Raw genomic sequence first — 21,693 nt, forward strand, 5'->3', positions numbered from 1 at the left:
GCTGGCAAGCCTATTGACCGCAAGATTGGCAGTTTGAATCTGCACAACGGTGTGAGCTCCTGTTGCTTGTCCCAGCTTGTGCCAACCTAGCGGTTCCAAAGCATGTAAAAAATGCGAGTAGATAAATAGGTACCACCTTGGTGTGAAGGTAACGGCACTCCATGCGCTTAGGCATTTAGTCATGCCGGCCACATGACCACGGAAACTGTCTACGGACAACGTCAGCTTTTCGGCTTAGATACGGAGATGAGCACCGCCCCTTGAGTTGGACACGATTATGCTTAACGCTGGGGGGAACCTTTACCTTTAAACTATGGTGGAGGGTTATATCTGACCCAAATCTTAGTAGTGGCTTCAAAGGGAGTTGAAAATGAAAATGCCAGTATCCTACTGGCATTATATGCGTGTCGTGTAGCCATGTTATGGAGTATCTTATACAATTCAGGTAACTGTCATCTCAGAAAGGATGTTACTAAATTGGGGAAGGTGCAGAAACTATCATAGTATTGAAAGTGGTTTCCTTTGAGGAAAAGCTTACGTGTTTGGGACTCGTTTGAGAAAAGAAATAAAGCTGAGGTAGAGATAAGAAGAGGAATGATGTGAAAGAAGTTTATAGCATTATGAACAGAGTAGAACAAGTGAAATTCAGATTTAGTTCTAACGAATAGAAAAACTGACAGGAAATCAAGTGTGTATTAAAGCAGTAAAAGCAGAATTCCAATCAATGTGTTAGAATCTGATAATAAATCTCATGCAGCTGGCATTAGTGCTGTATAATTTTACTTTGCCTGAAGGCTGCTGTTTTTTTCATGGGCATAAATTGCACCCATAAACTTTGAACCTTCAAATAAGTTTTTTTCTTTCTTTTAGCAGTCCAATTTACTTAGCGTAACAAAATGCATTTAAAAGTCTGATCCCACACTGAGGTAATTTGTTAAGCAAAATATTACAAAGTATACTGTGGCACTTAAAATGGGGTACCTTTCCAAAAAATGTGTAAAAGAAACAGCATAGCAAGGAGAAGCACTCTCTGATAATCTCTGTTCCATGGCTTTTAAAAAAGCCTGTGGTCTTATGTAAACCAAAGGTAACAAGCATCAGTTTAGTAAACTGTTCCTCCATTAGTGGTGTAAGGAAAATACATTATTTCCACTACAGTTGGAGTCTAGGTGTCCCAAGGCTACAACTGAACTCAGGTGCCAGAAAGTGAAATGTAAGTCTGAGGATCTCTTTCTCATAGTAAGAGTCCTTTTCCTTTAAGGCCTGTTTCACATGCTTGACCAGGTTGTCACCTATGTGCATGGAGGAGCAAGTGTGTGAGCCTTTTCCCCATGCTCCCAAAGTAATGTGAGATGTAAGTGTGCATGCACATGATTATTCAATTTAGTGTTTTTGCACAAGAGAACTTGAGTGTATCTTAACTGGGCCTGTTGCTCTAAGATACTATCCCCTTTTTCATTTAACTTCCTAGTAAATGTTGGGGAAATTTGCCAAGTGTTTAACACTATATGAATGAAGCTACTGTAATGTAAAGATGCAGTGATTCTTACTATTAAAATACTTTAGACTTATAATCAAAACTTACTGTCAAGACTTTTTTGTTTAAGGTGATAAATTCATAACATTTGTGTATATATTTGAATATCACAACAATCTTTATGTTGAATGAACACGGAGAAGTTGAGGACACCCACAGGCAGGATGGGGAAGAGTACATATGCCCACGGGAGTGCTTCTGCTTGCCAAACCATAGTTTGCCTTTCAGTGTGACTTACGATATACCAGTTATAAGACCTTGCTAAATCAGATCAAAAGCATGCAACCACCCCGCACCTCAGAACACCTCCCATACGCAACCAGAAGGCACTTCCAGTCACATTTGGGACATCCTTGAGGCCCTCCAGATGCGGGCTTGGCAAGGTTATTTCTTGGCATCCACAGGGTTCCATTCCCAGAACCTGCACAGATGCTGAAAATCACATTGAATGAAATCAATTTTTTTTAAATCACTTAGCAGTTTAATAATAGCCTCACTTGCCATTGTAATGTGGGAGAGCAGTGGCAGGCAACCAACCAACAACTTAGTTTCAGTTCACTCTAAGGTAGGGGTGCCCAAACCCCGACCCTGGGGACATATGTGGCCCTCGAGGCCTTTCAATGCAGCCCTCAGGGAGTCCCCAGTCTCCACTGACCCTCTGGCCCTCCAGAGATTTGTTGGAGCCCACACTGGCCCGATGCAACTGCTCTCAGTGTGAGGGTGACTGTTTGACCTCTCGCATGAGCTGGCTTGCTGTTTCACGTTTGTGATGCAGTAGGAGCAGCAAAGGAAAGGCCAGCCTTGCTTGGTGCAAGGCCTTTTATAGACCTTGAGCTATTGCAAGACCTTCATTCATTCATATAAGTTTAATATATTCAGTTATGTATACTAATGTAAATGTATTCAAATTTTAAATGTAAATTAATTCTTTTTCCCCCCGGCCTGACACAGTGTCAGAGAGATGGTGTGGCCCTCTTGCCAAAAACTTTGGACACCCCTGCTCTAAGGCAAGCGACCCCTCCCTTCTCCCTGGAGCATGTGACAGAATGCAAAGAGAACACTTCTGCATTCTTTCGCATATGCTCCAGGCGTTACTTTCCTCTGAGTGAACTGAAACTAGGCTGTTCTAAGCTGCTGGAGTTTGATTGTCTGCCTGCCTGGTGCTGCTCTTCTGCTTTACAGTGGGAAGTGATGCTGAGTAAAGGGATATTTTACCTTTAATTTAAAGGGCCCCTCTCATTGCCTTGATATAAAACTGCAGGTGAAAAATCCATGGATAATTAGGTTATACCGGTACGGGCTTACGCCACTTAACAACCATAAGAACATAAGAACAGCCCCACTGGATCAGGCCATAGGCCCATCTAGTCCAGTTTCCTGTATCTTGCAGTGACCCACCAAATGCCTCAGTGACCCACCAAATGCCCCACCAAATGCACACAAGACAACAAGAGACCTGCATCCTGGTGCCCTCCCTTGCATCTGACATAACCCATTTCTAAAATCATTAGGTTGCACATACACATCGTGTCTTGTAACCCATAATGGATTTTTCCTCCAGAAATTTGTCCAGTCCCCTTTTAAAGGCGTCTAGACCCGATACCATCACCACATCCTGTGGCAAGGAGTTCCACAGACCAAGCACATGCTGAGTAAAGAAATATTTTCTTTTGTCTATCCTAACTCTCCCAATACTCAATTTTAGTGGATGTCCCCTGGTTCTGGTGTTGTGTGACATTTGCTTAACAACGGACTGCATATATGATGGTGGTCAAAGCACAGTAAAGATGTTCTTAATAAGGCAATCACGTCTCCCATAGCCTGCAGCAGAGTGTCTGTTTACACAACGGCGAAACTTTTAATGCAAAGTAGAGGCAATCTATGTTCAGTAGCCTGTGCAGCCAGCAAGTGTCTGGCAGGGAGAGTCTGTTTACACAACAAAGGCAATAGATTGGGCTGAATGTTCACTTAATGACCTAATCTCATAACAACTGGGATTGGAGAACATATCCCATTGTTAAGTGGCACACACCTGTATTTTGTTTTGTTAGTCTTTTGTTTTTGTTTTCTTGGTTAACTCTTTGGTCATAATTTCGTTCAAATAACTGTCAGCAAGTTTGATCCCTGTTTCTTAATACTTATGGTTTTGCTTGTTTTTTTCATTTTTATTTCATTTACTTGGTTTGAAGAGCGCAAGTAAACCAGCTTTTGTTAGCTCTGTAAAAATAGCTCAGAAATTCTATCAGGTTAAACTTTTAACTCAGATGCTTTTGGGTGCTGGGAAAAACTGTTAAGATATTTATGCAACTGGTAAAATAAATATGGTATTCTTTTACAAGTTTTATTTACTAAATATGATTTATACATGATAAATCTTAGCCCAAATTTAGGCAGCAGAATATTTTCTAATTCAGTTTTGTTCTGGGAAACTCACATGTGATAGTTCCTCAACAATTGGCTCCTAGTGGACTTAAGTTATTGATTTGTAGTTGGAGGGTCAGGGCAATGCAGCAGAGGAACAAATTGCCGAGAAAGGTTCTGGAGATCTCACTTGAGATCTTCAAGCAGAGCCTGGATAGCCATCTGCTGGAGATGCTCAAGGAGGATTTCCTTCTACAGGTAGTGGGTTGGAGTAGATGACCTTATGGGTGCCTCTTCAGCCTAGAAAAGAGATGCCTGAGGGGGGACATGATTGAAACATACAAAATTATGCAGGGGATGGACAGAGTGGATAGGGAGATGCTCTTTACACTCTCTCATAACACCAGAACCAGGGGACATCCACTAAAATTGGGAGAGTTAGAACAGACAAAAGAAAATATTTCTTTACTCAGCGTGTGGTTGGTCTGTGGAACTCTTTGCCACAGGATGTGGTGATGGTGACTGGCCTGGGCGCCTTTAAAAGGGGATTGGACAAGTTTCTGGAGGAAAAATCCATTACGGGTTACAAGCCATGATGTGTATGTGCAACCTCCTGATTTTAGAAATGGGTTATGTCAGAATGCCAGATGCAAGGGATGGCACCAGGATGAGGTCTCTTGTTATCTGGTGTGCTCCCTGGGGCATTTGGTGGGCCTCTGTGAGATACAGGAAGCTGGACTAGATGGGCCTATGGCCTGATCCAGTGGGGCTGTTCTTATGTTCTTACTTTCCAACTCTAGTGTTATATGATTTGGAGCATTTCTTCATGCTGTTAATTTTTTAGTTAATTCTTTGACCATTGTTGGATGTTATTTGGTTTCAATACAGACATTTATAATGTGGGCAAACCTTTCTTTGATAGATGATGAAATGGAGGTGCAGTTATGTCTATAATGAGTCTGCCACAAGTTGGGCTTTCTGATAGTGTGTGAACTGTTGGTAAAGGCTTGCTTTGCATGCTTGTTCAGAAACCAAATTCATGTATGGTATCGGTAATGACCAAGATATTCAAAAGTGTTCTGATATCATATTTTTGTGTTCCCGTTGTGTGTAGGATTGCAGCCTAAGGCTTTGGTTGATCTGCCAGTTAGATGTATGGTGCTATAAAGTTTTTTTTTTTTGGGGGGGGGGGAGGATCCTCTTACAAAACACTATATTTCTAGAGTGATCAATGAAATTGTGTTCATCATATTTGTTTAATATTAGTTTCTTCTGTAACTGTAGAATATCTGGAAATTTTGCCCATCTAGTGAGAAGATCGCCTACAAACCTTTACCGTTCTGTTTGCCTTTTGAGCACCAACACATCAGCATTTTTTTTCCATTCATCATTTTAGCCAAGATGTTATCCATTTTCAGGAAACTCTTGAGAGATCTGGGTGTAGGTGTGTGTTTTAATTTCTCGTATTTTCATGTGCTTGGAAAGGCTTTAGGAACTAACTGAAGTCTATTGGTTATGAGCATTTTTTTGCAAAAAAAAAAAAAAAAAATTAACAGATTTCTCTTTTAAAGGTATTCATGGTTGCTATGTTGATATGACTTAACTCCCACTGTAGCCTGAGGGGAATGGTTAATATGCAGCAATTTTGAGTTACAGATCAGTTAGCTCCTAAAGTCAACTGTGGCCCTACTGTCGTTGAGATAGCGTTATCGTGAAGCTGTCAGATTTTAAATACTTAGGAGAGAGCTCTTATAACAGTTGCCATGGTGATAGCATGAAGGCAACGTAGTGGTTTTCATCTATATCACTGTTCAGCTGAATCCTTTTATAGTCATTTAACTGTGAAAGGATGGTACCATTTTAGTCAGGTAACCTCTCTTTGGACTGTGCCGCAATCAATTGAGGCTCCAATTAATATTTCCTTTTTTAGTTTAATATTCTCTGTCTGACTTCTGTGCAGATTTTTTTACAAATTTCTGACCTAGTTATAATTTAGCCTATTTTAAACATACGCCCACACACAAATATGCACACATCAGGATGTACCATTTGCCCACAATACTTGTGGAGTCTGGTATTATTCAATCTGCATTGGCTCCCAACCTTGTTTTAGGGTCCATCTCAAAGTGCTGATTTATAGCCTTTAAAATATTAAATGGTATGGACCTGGAATATCCTACTTTGGGTTCCACCACCATCTGAGGTAAGGCTGGTGAGTATCTGGAACAGGGCCTTCTCAGAAGCCATATCTAAACTGTGGAACTCTCTCTCCCAAGAGGCCTGTTCACTTTGTTTCTCATTTCTTTTGGGAAGGTAGTAAAAATCATCATGTTTTGCAAGCTTTTGAGTTATACTGATCAGTCTTGTAGGATTTATGTTTTTAGAATGTCCTTGACTTTTAGCATTATTCCAGTTTTAATTTAATATGTACTGCTCTCTTTAGTTTGTTTTATATGTTGCCATTTTAAAAATTCTATATTAGTGCCTTGGTATTGCCTTATTTAAAGAAATTTCTATCCCACTATTCCATCATAAAATTGTTGCTCAAGTCAACGTACTATGACAAATATATTGAAAAAACCCATTAAAAAACTGCTTACAGCCCAATCCTGAGCTTCCCAGCACCCACTGGAGCAGTAGCGTCAAAGCGACTACTGCTGTATCCAGCAGGTGTCAGAAAGCAGCCAGAGGTCTCACTTTCATCGCTTTTCCCCCAGGGAAAACCCCAAGCCCTGTAATGGGGCTTCTCAAGTCTTTGCTAGCTATTTTGCTGTCACAGACTTGAGAGACTCCGTGTCGGGCCTTCCGGTCCATCATGAAATGCAGGATACAGTGAAGCAGAGCTCCGCCAGTCTTGCCCTCATTCCTCCCTTCCTTCACCTCCAGAGGCCACACCACCGCCCAGCGGTCACATTGACCCCCACCAGTGGCGTGTTCTCCTTCTGCTGGCACTGGGCCTGGTGCCTGAGTGGCGTGGGCCCAGCACCAGTACTTCCCTCTCTGAGGGTACCATAAAAGTGCTTGCAGCACATTTACAGCACACAGCACCAGTGCAAAGCCACTTTAACATTGGGCCCTAAGTCACTCATCTCTCTCTACTTCATATAATTTCTCCTCACACTTACTTCTAGACTTGTGTGTGTGTGTGTGTGTATGCTCTATTTGCCCTTGTCAGAAGCCTGGGAAAAACTGGAGGAAAAAGAACTTTCTGTTTCTGTGAGACATTGTTTTCAGTTTTTTTTTTCCCCAGTGAAAGAATGGGAAGTTCTGGCAAATACTGAAATTTCTTATGAAGTATTTTCTCTCTTCAGAAGATCAGTGTTAAGCTTTGAAATATTGGTGTATTTGCCCTTATTTCCTCAAGATATGTAGTAGTAATTACATAAGTTATAAGTGCTACATTAGACAATTACTATTCCTATAAACTTCAGGCAAGTGCAACTCTCACATCCTTCCTCCAGACTCTTCTGTGACATGTAAAATAAATAGACTCAATCAAGAAAAAGTATCCCCAAACAATGGTTCCCAAGCCACATCCAGCCCACCAACATATTTTGTCCAGCCTGCTGAGCTCAGTGACATAATTACGTATGCCCTTTTCCACCTCTTCCCTCCCTCTCTACAATGCACCTTCTTCCTCCTGTAAGATGAAGCGACTGTTGAGCTGGGTTGCTCTTGCTTGAGAGTCCTGCTGAGAGAAAAAGACAGCAAGCAGCTCTGCAGCCGCAAATGGTTTGTAAATATTTTTCTCCTATTGTGAAAACTCTTAGAAGAACAAAAGGTATATATTTTCAGTAATTAACCCTCTGAAAATTCATTATAAAAGCAAGACTTCCAGCATAGGCCTAAGCATACCTACTCAGAAGTACCTAAGTTTCATTGAGTTCAGTGAGATTTGCTTCCAGGTAGGTATGTTTAGTATTGCACTCTGAAGTGATATGGCCTTAGCAGCAGACCTCTGGGGTCTCATCTGAAATAGGAGAGAAGGTTTTCAATCCATGCAGCCTTTCAGTTCTCTGATTTATGTGAAGATAAAAAGGAAAGTTCAGAATCTGAAGCTGTTGATCTTTTAATAAACAATAATTTAATTATTAATATATATAATATAATTTATTAATTTAATAAACAACAAAATCCTATCCGACTTTCCAGCACTGATACATCTGCAGTGCAATGTAGACTAGCCTCCTCTTGGTGCATTCTGGGCAACGTGACTTGTTATGTCTTGTCATGGCCAAATAGTCTATACACATCAGCTACATACAAGGACCTCCCAGCGAGAAGCAGCAGCATGAGCATCGAAATGCCATACAATTAAATAAATAAGTTCAGCCCCAAGGTAAGAGAACAAATGTTATCTTACCTTGAGAAGACCTCCATGACTGCCCATTGTTCCTGCTTCCTGTTATTCTCTCTGTAGTGTCATGGCTAGTTGCCTGCGCGTTCGGTTTTTCAGTTAAGCAAGAAGCACCCGTGCTGCAAGCTCTTCTACAGTAAAACAAAAGTACTTGTAATGGACAAGCAGAGCCCTACTGTTTATTTAGCATTTTCCCTTACCTCTGATTTCCTTATTGGGGGAGGGGAATGACAAACCACACAGATACAGGGCCCACATGTGCATTTTCATTCATATATAATTATGACAGTATCTGCTAATAATGTTGAGAGTTAGGGCAGGCAACTTCCATTAGCCAGGATGAACAGTAACTTCTCAGGTTCTTCTTTGTGCTTGTAAATATCCCATCAGTGTTTTTCCCTCCCCCTTTCCTCTTTAACCTTTCAATTGCATTTTGCATACTTCCAGCAGTATTTAGGCTATGATGAGTTGCATGTTGTTCTACCTATTCTCTTTAACCAGAGGTTTTCAAACTTTTTTGTCTCTGGAGCCCTTTGCACTCTTGAACAGAGTCTCAGGGAGCCCTGCCAGTTCATGTGCGAAGGCTTGGAGAACCCCAGAACACCAGCACATATGCAGAGTGGCTCAGTGCCAATCAGAGGGCAGCCACATGGTATGCTTGTGTAGCTCCTAAGGGGCTCCTCTAGTCTAAACCATGACTTACATTATTGGGAACAAGCTGTGGTGAGCCTTGGGGTTGGGTGCTCCCCCATTGCTCTTTTCCTCCTTCATGGAGAAGGGGGAGGAGATTGAAAACATTCATGCTTATGGTAAATAAATTACAGTTTCCCATTACATATGAACATAGGAAATTGTGATTAGTTCAAACAAACCAAGATCAAATCATGCTTGCAAATATTGGTTTGTGAACTAACCATAGTTTAAGTACTGCTGTAATAAGAAAATGGTGCTACTTCAAAAACAGAAGTGGAAACTTTCTATCAAGAAGAGAGGGGAATAGAGAGTGCGTATACACAATGCTCTGAACTGTGATTTAAATCAGTTCTACTCAAAGGGTCCATTGTTGCGGAGCAGCAATTTTTTTTCTGATGTGCCATGAACCAGCTCTATAAATAAATAGTACCTGTTTGTGACACATAGGCTTACTTACAGCTCACTAGCCCTCAGTAGTGCTGGTGAACATGTGTTCCCCTGGTGCATGCTATCACAAAAGCGCTGTGCAGCATTTTGTGACTGTGAAAAGACCAGGTGTGCCAGCAGGAAGGCTGGAGACTTCCTGATGGTGCCAGCAGGCACAGGGACACACACCATACAAGGCAAGTTCAGCACAGGGGCAGAACAGGGCAGGGAAGGGTGGGTTGATTGGGCCTAGGAGAGGGTGGGATCAGTAGTGATGCATACCTTATCCTAACCCCCCCTTCCCAGGCCTGATCCCCCGGCATGTATGCATGTGTGCTGGCACCAGTCTGAGGTGACCCATTGCAGCTACTGGGGCTTACACAGGGTATGGGGATAAATACAATTGAAAATCCCCCTGCGGGATGGTATTGGAAACCCCACACTTGTGCTTCTGCATCACTGCGTTTGAATTTAGTTAGGATTGGGCTGCTGGTCTTTCCTGTTTCCTTCTTCCGACTTCTCAGAGCCCCTTGTGAGGTTTGGCACATCAAAGTAGTGTGGCAAACCTTGAGAAACTCTTGAGAAGCCAGAAGAAGGAAATGCCAGGATACATGCTATAGACCGAACCAGTCTGTGGACTACACTACGTGAAGCACTAGTTTATCATCTGAACTAGGCCACCGTTGCGACAGTTGCTACTGTTTCTGTTGAAAGTCGTCTCTTGGGCTAGATTAGTTTTGATTACTAGAGCAAATATATTGATTTGATTTTCAATTACGTTTTATTAAATAAAACATTTTCATCTTGTGCAAGTGGTTTTGATTTCAATAAGCTTGCCAAATGTTTCGATAGATGCTGAAGTCTGTTGACAAGATTGTAGTGAAGCAATGTCATTTATTTCAGAAGTCTAGCTTCAGACAAAGAAGGAATACCTGAGGAAATTGGACGTGTGTGTGTGTGTGTGTGTGTGTGTGTAATACATAGTCTTCTTTTAGGGCTTTACTTCTCTTGTCTGTGAGGAAATTTCGTTTTTGTGAAGAGAACACCCTAAGCAATTTGGGTTGTGAAAGAAGCGGAATTTAAGATTATGTATTAAGGGGGAAATGCTCTTGCCAGTGCACTGTTCACCAAACCTTGAGCCCCAAGAAGCCCTGATCTGCATGAGTGTAGTGCCTATCAATGTCTCCATTTTCAGGAACATTAAAAACACGCGCATGCGCTTCCACTATCTTTAAAGCTCATCATTCAGCCATCATCACAAAAGCTCACTGAACAGCAGTGAAGCAATTTCCTTTCCAGCCGTATGAGAAATTGTGATTTTTAATTTGAATTCGCCTAGGTAATAAGAATTATGCGGACTTATGTTGCTAAATTGTTCATGGGCAGTGAGTCACCAGGGCTATAGCTGATCTCCTGAGAAAGTGATTATAGGCGTATTTCAGTTAAACTTGAAGGCTTCTGAATGTGACAAATGTAACTTGTTCTGTTTTTTTTAAATTCTAAATTATTTCCCATATTGTGATATATATTTTCTAAATTTGAGACCCTGTTTGTAGGGAACACTCCCCCCCCCCCCCCGCATATAAGCCTAAACATAGTCTAGATAGAAGACTAATTTGAAAAGTACAACTTGATCCTACCTCCACCTGCTTATGGTGGGCAAAGCTTAATGCACTGATGTCTGGTACAAAATGGGCAGAGCCAAAATCTGATCTCCAGAAATACTGATTTTGTCTGATTTGTTGTATGCAAACTGAGTGATTCACATAGATAGGACAGTACCTCATCCTGGCACTTCCATGCTGGATGGAAAAGCTATGACTTTCCACCCAATGAGGATGCATATCTGCACCTGATGGCTAACATTGTATGCATTTCTTGCCACCTGCAGTCTTAGTTGTATACATAGCAGCCTGCATATACAACCATTTGGAGGTTAGGATTTTATGTAATGCTATGTAAGTCTGTATTTAAAACTCATCCTAGGATTAATAATAATAATGATGATGATGATGATGATGATGATAATTAATTTCTATTTCATGGGCCTTGAATTATGTACGTTTTGAGAAAGAGTGAGGCAGCATAGTGGATTAGAAGATACTGGTTTGTTTGAAACCATGATATTTTGGCTTCAGTTTGCAGCATAATTTACAAGCATAATTGAAGACATCTTGAGAATATATTTATAATGAGGCTGGAGAACATTGTCTGAACAGAACGTTGTCTTTTGTGATTGTTTGGATAGAACTGTTTGAATTTCATGGTTGGCTAGGTATAGGAAGTTGAAAATATTCCAGAACCTTGCTGAAATACATTCTATAAAATCACAATAACAGCGGTTCCCAAACATTCCATGGTCAAGGTACCCTTCTTCTTCCCAGGTCTCTCAGGTGTCACCATCTTAGATCATGTGACATCTCATGTGAATTCTTGCTTCACATGAATTTTGGTGGCAGCCCCCAAAACAGGTGGGAAGACGATGCCACTGGAGACATCCTGCAGCACACCTTGTGAGCTTGCTATTCACCCCCTCAAGTGCCTCAGCGCACAGTTTGGGAACTACTGGTCTTTAAGATCTTATAGTGACCTTGAGAAACTGTCCAGTAACTCAGTGACTTCAGCTATTCAGGTTTAACATTTAGGACCATTTGCTAACCCAAATCTGAGGGTCTCTCTTACTAACAGCTCTATGTCACTCTTGCCTATATATCATTATGTTTAAGAAAAAAATCATGAAAATAAATGTACAGGAGTACATTGACATGCTCAGGAGCTGCTCTTCTGCTTTCCAGATACTCATAAAAGGAGTGTGTGTGCCCCTCATCCCAAAATGTACCTGTTTGTACCTTTTCTTATCAACATCTTATAACTGTCTTTCCAATGTTGTGATCTCATACTGTGGAATATAGGATCAGGTCATCTTGCAATATTTTAGCTAGCTGAAGGTTCTGTTTTCATATACCATCAACAAGAATGATAGCATCACAGAGGAGGTGCATCATGTCTACCGTATTTTTGTTAGCGTTATGCAGGTTATTACACATTTTGTAAATCAAATACTCAAATGCGGCTGTCATGCTCAGAGTGTATTTCCACTGTGGAATGTACAAGGTGTCCGTTTTTATTTTGAAAGTTCAGTGTAACATTAGGTGGAAACTTCCAAGATGACATGGCATGTTGCCAAGCAACAATATACCAACATTTTCAGTAATGAAAAATTTTGCTCGAAAATGTAATTCATCATCAGGAAAATTTTAACAAACCATGTTATGATCATGTGAATTAGGAAACTTTACATCTCAGCTCACAGTTTTCTTAAAGCAAAACTCTAAATTTCTGTTGGAGCAGAGGGGAACACTTTAAGTTTGGTGTTTGGAATTTGATAATCACACATATTGCTTGTGGAAAAGCTGTTGTATTAACTCAAGTGGGTCTTGAGTTCGTGGGCAAAATCTAGTCTTTTCCAAATTGTCATGTATGTTTTACTGACACTCCTGGACCTGAAAATGAGAAATTGTTGGTGAGGGAAAACTGGGAGTAAATTTCCTTTTTAAAAAATTTTAGTATAGAAAATTTCTGCAGTTTAATTTTATTGGCACATAAAATAGCAATTGTACCACCGAAGTGTGCATGCTTATTATTGCACATTAACACAAATATCTTGATACCCTCTCTCTCTTTCTTCCCAAATTTTGAAAACCTTTTTGGATAATGCTTCCATCATCATAGTTTCCAGAATTAGAATTTTTTTTTCTTAAATTAAAAAAATAATTTTCAAACATCATTAAGTGCTTGGTCTTAAATAGACTGTTCCTCCTAAGCGCATCAATTGATTTTCACTGTACATGCTCTCAGCCATATATTTACAAATTGCACACGGAATACTTTTAGGAGGAGGGTCCCTTCTAGTGTAGTTTACGATGGCGGTACTTGCCCGCTTTCTCTTTTGCTGCATTGGCACAAGCATTGTGCTTATTCTGTTGTAAATGGTTCCAGTATTTGATCAGTTCACTAGGCTGGAACTGATGGGAGGTAATTAGGTGACTGTATTTACAGCTGGAATAAGAAACCCGCCAGTGATTGAAGACAAACTCATTGGGTGGGGGCATTGGGTCAATACGCAACTTGGCAAGACAGATGCCCACATACACATCCTCTAAATGCAAACGTCTGATACTCAGTGAGACCTTAAAAATTTTTTCTGCTAAATCTCCAGAGAAAACATAGCCTGTTCCAGAGCAGAATACAGGGTAGCGTTCACTTGGATATAGATCAGGTGGCATGTACCACTTGCTGTCCTTGTTCCGATTGGGTGCATACCCCCTCATTAGATAGCCCGTAAAGTATTTGTGCCTGGGCGGCAATTCTGGCTTCAGAAGCTTATGTATTAGATACTCTGTATTGACAAACATGTCACTGTCAGTTTTCATAACGTATGGGACATTTGAGCAGTAGGTGGCAACCCAGTTCATCCCCATAAGTGTTTTGATTGTTAAATTGTAATATGTGTCTAAGTACTCTTGTTGAATAATATCATGGTACTGCCTGCTTTCCTCCAGGATGGCTCGCTGAAGGTATCTGTTCAGCTTAATGCTTAAACCCAGCAGAAAAATCCGAACAATTTGGATCCCAGGCGCCAAGCTCTCATTCCCCCATGTTTGTCTAATAGCTTGTCGCGCTTCCACTTGGCCTGGCTCTGCAGCTATGAGCAGTATTAGAAATGGGCTTTTCTCCTGGCACTTTTCAGGCTCATTGATGATATACTTAAAGTGATATGAAGTTGGATGTCCAGTACCTCTCACGTTGTAAATACTTCCATTGGCACTAAGTGTGTTCTCTAAACCGGTAACTCCTTGAGGTGACAGTTCTGTATTGTTGGAATTAGTAATCGTCTGAGGCCTGAGGGTCTGTGGGACTGCATCCTTCCAAATGGTCCTCAAAGAGCTGTGGTTTGTTTCGCTTCTCGTTGATCTAAATCCTCGTGTTGTGTAAGCCACAGGGTTTTCTTTGAATCCAGCTCTGCCAGGCAGCCAGTCATGGTGATTAAAAAACAGAAACATAGCGAAAAGGAACATGAGTGAGAGGAGACCAATGAAGTGGGTGCGAAACAGGGACCGCTTGGTATTCCAGGTCATCTTGGCAAAGCAGCAATGCCGCCTTCTCCACTGAAGCATGTTGTAAATATCCAGTAATGGGATGTAAGAATGACTGAAGGGAATGCTTTGTTTTTGGATCCACTGCTATTTCTTGGTATTCATCTTCTCTTGCAGGCAGACAGTTAGTGAATGACCAACCCTGTAAAAGTAAAAAAAGTCTGTGAACAAGCTTTTATACTTTGCCCTTCATAGTCTTTTATGGAATTTGTGGCGGGGGGGGGGGGAACAACACTAAGCAAGCCTTTGTATTAATACTAGCAATAACCATACTTTGAAGGTTTCAAGTGCTTTATAGCCTGTATTCATCCATTCAATATTGCATCCAAGAAATCTCACGTACTATTCCCATGTAACAATTGGAAGCCAAATGTCAGAAGGAGACTTCCTTACAGGCACTAGATAAGTTTCTAGCTATGAAGGATTTGAACCCATTCTACTCAGACCCACTCCCAACTTTACATTCAGTCAACTACGGGGTGCTAATGTCTGAATGTGAAAAATAGTCTTCTAAGGACAGGAGCAAGTTCTCAAAGTAAAGTGAAATTCTGTACCTATAATTTTCAGGTTAGTCATCGTTAAGGAACACCTACTTCAATCATTTCCTGAGGAAACCTTCAATATAGGCCATTGAATCCCTGCATAGTAGTGGTGCTTTTGTCTTTAAAAAAATACTTTTTAAATGATGGACACATTACTCTTCCAGTATATCCAACATTTCCCATCTTTTTTTCTATTGAACTTTAAAAGAGTATTTGTCTGGTACAAGATGATAGAACAACTTCAATACAAATGCAGAGTGTTACAAGGGGAAAGACCAAGTTTAGATGGTCTTGACACCAGATGGAAGGTTTATTGGCATTAATTAAAACAGATTTAATGTGCAGTAGGTAGCATGGCTCACAGTTGGAGGCCCTTTTGCAAAACGATCATGTTTTGGAAGTGGGACAGACGGTGCAGGGTTGATTGTAGCAGGGTTCTGTTAGTCACAGTCTACTGCTTGGCATGTTTCCATTGGTCCCTGCTGTGTTCAGAAAGTCAATGAGAAGATCTACCTGTCAAAATTCATTGTCAAGGTCCAGTTATCTCACTGTAACATCCTTTGACATTAACACAGAAAAGACATTGATTCATCCTTGCTCCCCATTTAAATTTTCTGTTAGGGAGCTAAGAGACTTTTTTTAATTTCCTGATTTTGTTGTGGTTTACTTGTATTTTTCCAAGGGACCACTTAATTGTCTTAGGTGTTGCCATTCATTGGTTCTAAATTTGTGCCTGCAAGTAAGAACCAAATAACTAACTGCTCCACCTCTTCAATAATAATTTACAATAAAAATAATTAACTCTTATGTAGACATACCCTCTTCCAAGAAATCTTCAAGGACTTGTAGTACACAATTCTGAGTCTGGGAAGCTATAAGATACAGTTGGTCAGTTTTTTTTGCATGCTGCAGACTGTAATCCCAACTTTATAATGCATTTTCCCTTGTTGTTCTCCTTTGGTATTCAAGAGCAGAATCAACATGGCAGTTTCGTGATACTGCATATTGAAACGCGATCACATCATCTTTCAAATGAGCTTCTCATTGCATGCTATGAATTCAGTGTGTGTGTGTGTGTGTGTTTCAGTTCTAATTTATTTCAGAACCCTAGGATTTTGTACAAGAACGGGAGTCTCATAGGAAAGAAGAATCTTTTTATGTCAATTTGTAATTTATTTAATTACTTTTCTATCTCTCAGAGCCAGTATTTGGATGCTTTCTTTCAAAAAGTTAGTGGTGTGTTGCATGAGTAATGGCCTCTTTAGTGTAAATCTTTCTGTTTGAAAGGCTGGCAATGAAAAGGCTAATGATTTATTAAATTATAAAGACAAATGCTGACCAAACCTTTAAATGAGGGGCGTGTGCGCGATTGCACTTGAATACACAGCTATGTAACTTGAACCCTGAACATTATATTTATAGCAACAGTGTATAATTTTAAACAAGTGGAATATGAAATCTTTATCCTTTCCAGTGGACCCAGTTAAGGTAATTTCGACACATTGCTGAACACACTGCAAATATTGGATGTCTTGCTGGAAGTGTTATGTCATTTAGAACAAAAGCTGTATCATATTAAGTACCACTAGGAGGAGCAAGTGCAGGTTTTAGGCTTGAATTGTAGAATGCAGTTCTCCCTTCTGAAACTCCCACAATTTCTGAACTGTGTGTAAGATTTTCAATACTATTTTTACTAGAACATAAATATGCTGTGAATGACTATTAAAAGAATTTAGGACCTTTTAGGACCTTAGGGTAATCTCCTTATCTATGCATGAAAATCAAAGGATGAACTTGATCAAATCATAACTAAGCTAATTGATATAAGTTTTCATAAAACTTTGGTCCATTGAGCACGTGTCTTGTACCTGAAAAAAAAATCACACAAGTAGTATCTTTTTTTCTTTTTCTTTTAATGGCTTAGGCAAGCCTTTTAACTGGAGGCAAGCCTTTTAACTGGAAGTGAATGATGCTTCTTACCCAGATCCATTGTTCAGTGCAAAAATGAATGTCATGTTGGGCACTATTAACTGGTGCAACTGGATGGAGCAAGATGATATTGGAAATGTGTTATGTTGCACACATGTATGCAGAGTTGTTTTTAACCATTCTTTTGAACTATTCCCATTGCTCTGTGTCTAGCGGTTCTGTTCACAAAAGCTGTTGATATTTCACCGTTTTAGGATTGCAAGCTCAAATGTATTGAGAATAATCAATACTCTCACTAGGGAGTAAGCTTTATGGGATACAGTGAGATTTGATTAAGCATGCAATGGTTTGCCTTGTTACAAAGGCATACAACAGGTTAATGTTTTGTTCTGAACAGTCACTGACCTTAATCTTAACACCCATTTTTATTCTAATGAATTGATGTTGAACTGACTGGCAAAATGGTGGAGGATTTTTAAAGTTGAAGTACTGAAGATTGTCCTGCCAGAACTTATTTTTCTCAGTGAAAGGGCAAATGCTTCAATAACTTAATATCTTAATGTGCGTTGAGCACTGCTATTTTATAATTAGTGAGTGGAGCTTCATTTTCTGTCACATTTGATGAATCTACCATGCTGTTGGAATGCTTTAGACATATGTGTCTGTATATTAACTCCGTAACCTTAAACCTAGCTGGTTTTTCAGCACAATACAAAATTAACTGTGGCCAGGTTCCAAAAGGCTGTGAATGGTGTCCCATGCAGTCACTGGGCCATTTCCAGTCCCTTGTGCTCCCTGAAAAGCTACTCCTGAAGAACAAGGAACTCTCTAGCACTGTGTGCTATGGGGCGGCAGAGGAGGAGTGAATTAAGCCAGGGAGAACTCGGTTATAACACTCATAGTATATGCATGCCAGTACTTTTATCTTGCAAACAGGCCTCTTCAGAGTCTGGTATTTAGAAGGGTACTTTGGTGCCTTTTTGAGTTTCATTTTCTCATATTCACAGTGGTTGCCATAAAGGGAAAATGTTCAATAGTCCATTTTAAAAAAATTCTGAGAGCTTGAGTAGAAATCCTTGAAATGTCTTAACACTTAGGTTTTGGGGTGAGCTTTCTTTTATAAATATCTTCTATTTATTTTCTGACATTAGTATTTCAATAAGCATATTCGCTTGCAGTTTAAGGCTTGTATTGCCAAAATTCACATCTGGTTGTGCCATTCTTTTAAGAGGTAGTCTTTTAAAATCTGTTTCCCCCCCACATTTATACTGGCTTTATTGCATGTTAGCTTTGCCTGGGGCAGAGAGAGCACATTTATGTGTAATGCTCTTTAATGATTTAGTATTGTTTGTTGGCTAGATTTTTTAAAAGAAGCACTTAGGCACTAAAGGACTTCTAGATTGCTATAGATTCAGGTCTTAAATTTTTACTGCAGATAAGTAACCTGAGTTTCCTGTCAGTTTCTGTCAGTGGTAAGCATCCCAAACAAGGCTACCAAGCTTAAGTGATTGAAAATGATGGCAATTTAGTTGCAGTAGTTGTTTTTTAATGTTTAAACAAACCAAATATCTCATACTAGACAGAACTTAGAATGACATGACATATACCCCATCTTGAAGGAAACAGCTTATTGAGACTTTCATCTGGTATCCTTATGAATACCAATATTAGTTGTATCTCTATGATTGTGATGCTGGTGCTGACAGCCCAAACCCTTTTCATTCTGTTTGGAACCACTCGGGCGGGGGAGCATCAGATCAGGTATTGCTGCTGATGGTAATAAGGGGGACTGTTTACTTGCATGTTGTGGGTTAAGGGGGTAAAGCAAATGCTGAAAGGACTGACGATGGTATTGAACTGACATTTGGACTGTGTGTGTGTGTGTGTGTGAGAGAGAGAGAGAGAGAGAGAGAGAGAGAGAGAGAGAGACTATAGCTGTTTTACTGCTGTGTTTGATTACATTAGGTAAGAATCAAATTAGGTCATATTTAATGAACTGTTTATTATTGTTTTTAGCAAGAGGATGTAAAGTTAAATTTCTCAAGACTATACAATCGCTGCAGATAGCTACATTATCCCTTGTAATCCCTTTCCCTCCTCTCCCTCCCTTCCTGATCCTCCCCAGCCTTCACATTTGACTGATAGATTTATTAACAGAAAAAAGTTAAAGGCAGTGGTATCATTCTCATCAGAGGGGAAAAAATAAAACCTCTCCTGGATCATTTTTGGGTTGGTTGTTTTTCACAGAAGCTTTAGCTCCAGCTTTGGTAGGTGGAGGGTGACAATGTACTGTACGCTGCTATCACACATGCAATTGAATGAAATATCATACAATGATCTGACATACCTTCTTTGGTCAGGCCATTTGTGGTGAGAGGATTATGCCCACTGCAAGTAGTTTTGGCACGCCATCCCTTCAGCCAAAAAGATGCTATCGACCATGCGCACATCTCCCTCCCTCCAGCAGTCTGCTGCCTGCGACTGCTTTTCACGGCATCCAGTGTGTCCATCTGTATGCTTCTTGCTCTGTTACCTTCCGTGCTCACCAGCGTGCTCTTCTTGATTTTTTCCTGCTTCAAGAGATGGAAATGGCACTTCTTGCTTCTGTTCTGACCGGCATTGTCTGCTGCTGACAATGGAAGCATTGAAGCTTTTCCAGTTGGTGTTTCCCCTGTTGGACAATGCAGTGCTGTGTTCTCTTTTCAGTATCCATATTTCTAGCGGCAATGCCAGGCAAAGCAGCAAGAGCAAGAATCTGGAGCTGTTCACTTGTGCTTGATAACGGGGATTTACCTCTCTTCCTTCATTGTTGCTAGGCAGTAACCAGAAAGGGTAGCTTCCTAAATAAAAAAAAAATTTAAAGCAGGGAAGAATGGATTTTGCAGAACAAAACCCTCAGCTAAAATCCTATCTGTAGTTCCTCAGCTGCTGCTCAGGCAGGCAGCAGTTTAAATGTGGGCTTTGACAGATGCTGTCTTCTGACAGAGCAGAATTTCACGTCACTGCTTGGCTGAGTCCCACGTGATGGCTTGCATTCATTTGGACTAAATCCAGAGAGTTTAAAGCTTTTGCTTCTGTTCAATAGGGGTACACATCCAGTGCCAGTGTAGGGCTAGATGCATAAAAGGGTGGTTGTGATGCTGATCAAACAAAGGTTCCCCCTCCCACTCACCCCGAATTGCTTTCGTTGATCTTTAGTACTCACTAAATACGTTGCATATTATCTTGTTTTAATTCAGACACATCTCTGCATTGCATAGATACTATAAGATGTGAAATATGCTTATTGGAGATGCTACTCATAAGCTATGTTTTTAATGAGTAGTCTTGCGTGACTTAAAATGAAAACAAATTCCACCACTGTCCCCTGCGCTCCATTTGTCCTTATTGGGGCTCTGAGATATTGGATTAGTCTAAACAATTTATGTCTGTTCAGTTCACTTCACATGTGGGATTTTCATGCATGAATATTGCAGAGTTCAGCATTACAAAATCAGGGTAGGTGAATTATCTGATTTCTTTGTACACAGCTCTACTAATGTACATGTACAGTGTTACTTGGATGTTCTTTATGTAGCCTATCTTGCTCTACTATTATGTCTGAACTTGTCAGAATGTCCACATGAAAAATATATACAGTCCATTGTCTTCTACATAATATACAGAACTAATAAGTTGAAAATGGAATTTGTATCGTCAAAGAGAGTATATCTCTGTGTTACAAATGTCCTCAGATTAATTTAAGAAACAGTGTTGGAATTTGGAACTTTGTGTTTTTTAAAATACATTAGTAGTTGGGAAAGGCTGGCCATTAATGAGAAAAGCTCCATAAGTCAGGAGTAGATGTGTAAAAGCAGGGGGGTTGTAAACACAGGAATGAAGAATTCTGCTCATTCCTCAGGAATAGCAAGTCTAACCTGCCTGTTCTAAAAGAATTGATTTACACTTCAAAAACTCAGGTACCAAAAGTACCTGACTTCTAATTTACACAGTGTATATGTGGTGTCATCAGTTATGAATGGCACCCACTGTTAAAATCTCTGGTTCTGTTGTAACATTCACTGAAGTGGAGGTCCAGGCATTTCTTTCATGTTGCTGTTGGCCAATGCCAAAATCAGGTATGCACTTACCCTGGCCACTATTGTCAGTACTCTATAGATGTGTATTTTACTCTTTCAACTACTGTGTACCACAATCTAAAAATAACATGTAAATTGGCATTCATTTATCAAAATGATTCTTGCAGAAATTTCTGTGACTCAGAACTTAAGCCAATGCCATGCCCAATCTGAATTTTAGATGTATGTGTTCATGAACCATGAACAGTGGCCTTACTATTCTAAGGGAGAAAGATGTGGCTTACTGGCTGATAAGTCAAAATTAGAAACAAAGGAGATGGTTACCTGGAAAGAGAAGGCAACAGAATGAAATCTTTAAGAATTATTTCTTAAGGGAAGAGCCCAAAACTTGCATCCTAGCTTATGAGATTGGAAGGAGAAGGTGATGAATAGGAGCTCATTACCTTAAAAGGGGGCATTTTAAGTTATTGCTCTGTTTAGTTGCTCAAAATGCCAATAGTGGCAATTTTGTTTTTCTTCTCCAACAGTGTGGGATGAAATCTTGTCAACTTTTATAATTTATTTGGAATTTAGATCCAGTCACAGAAGCAGGTACAGAGCACATTTACTACTT

General features: G+C 40.1%; 2 protein-coding genes across 3 annotated transcripts in view; one reads left to right on the forward strand and one right to left on the reverse strand.

The window, feature by feature from the left end:
* Window positions 1–21,693, forward strand: part of CDC73 (cell division cycle 73) — a 126,829-nt gene that overhangs the window by 60,552 nt on the left and 44,584 nt on the right. The gene's annotated exons all lie outside the window — the stretch shown is intronic.
* On the reverse strand, window positions 12,478–19,956 carry B3GALT2 (beta-1,3-galactosyltransferase 2). Of its 2 annotated transcripts, XM_066625900.1 has the most exons (3): window positions 19,349–19,956; window positions 15,891–15,944; window positions 12,478–14,672 (listed from the first exon to the last, which is right to left on the reverse strand). In XM_066625900.1, the coding sequence occupies exon 3, from the start codon at window positions 14,549–14,551 to the stop codon at window positions 13,283–13,285; it is 1,269 nt and encodes a 422-aa protein (XP_066481997.1). In that variant the 5' UTR covers window positions 14,552–14,672; window positions 15,891–15,944; window positions 19,349–19,956; the 3' UTR covers window positions 12,478–13,282. The 2 variants fall into 2 exon arrangements, with proteins under 2 accessions (XP_066481997.1, XP_066481996.1); XM_066625899.1 differs by lacking the exon at window positions 15,891–15,944.

This window comes from Tiliqua scincoides, chromosome 4, assembly GCF_035046505.1.
Source record: "Tiliqua scincoides isolate rTilSci1 chromosome 4, rTilSci1.hap2, whole genome shotgun sequence".
Lineage (NCBI taxonomy): Eukaryota > Metazoa > Chordata > Lepidosauria > Squamata > Scincidae > Tiliqua > Tiliqua scincoides.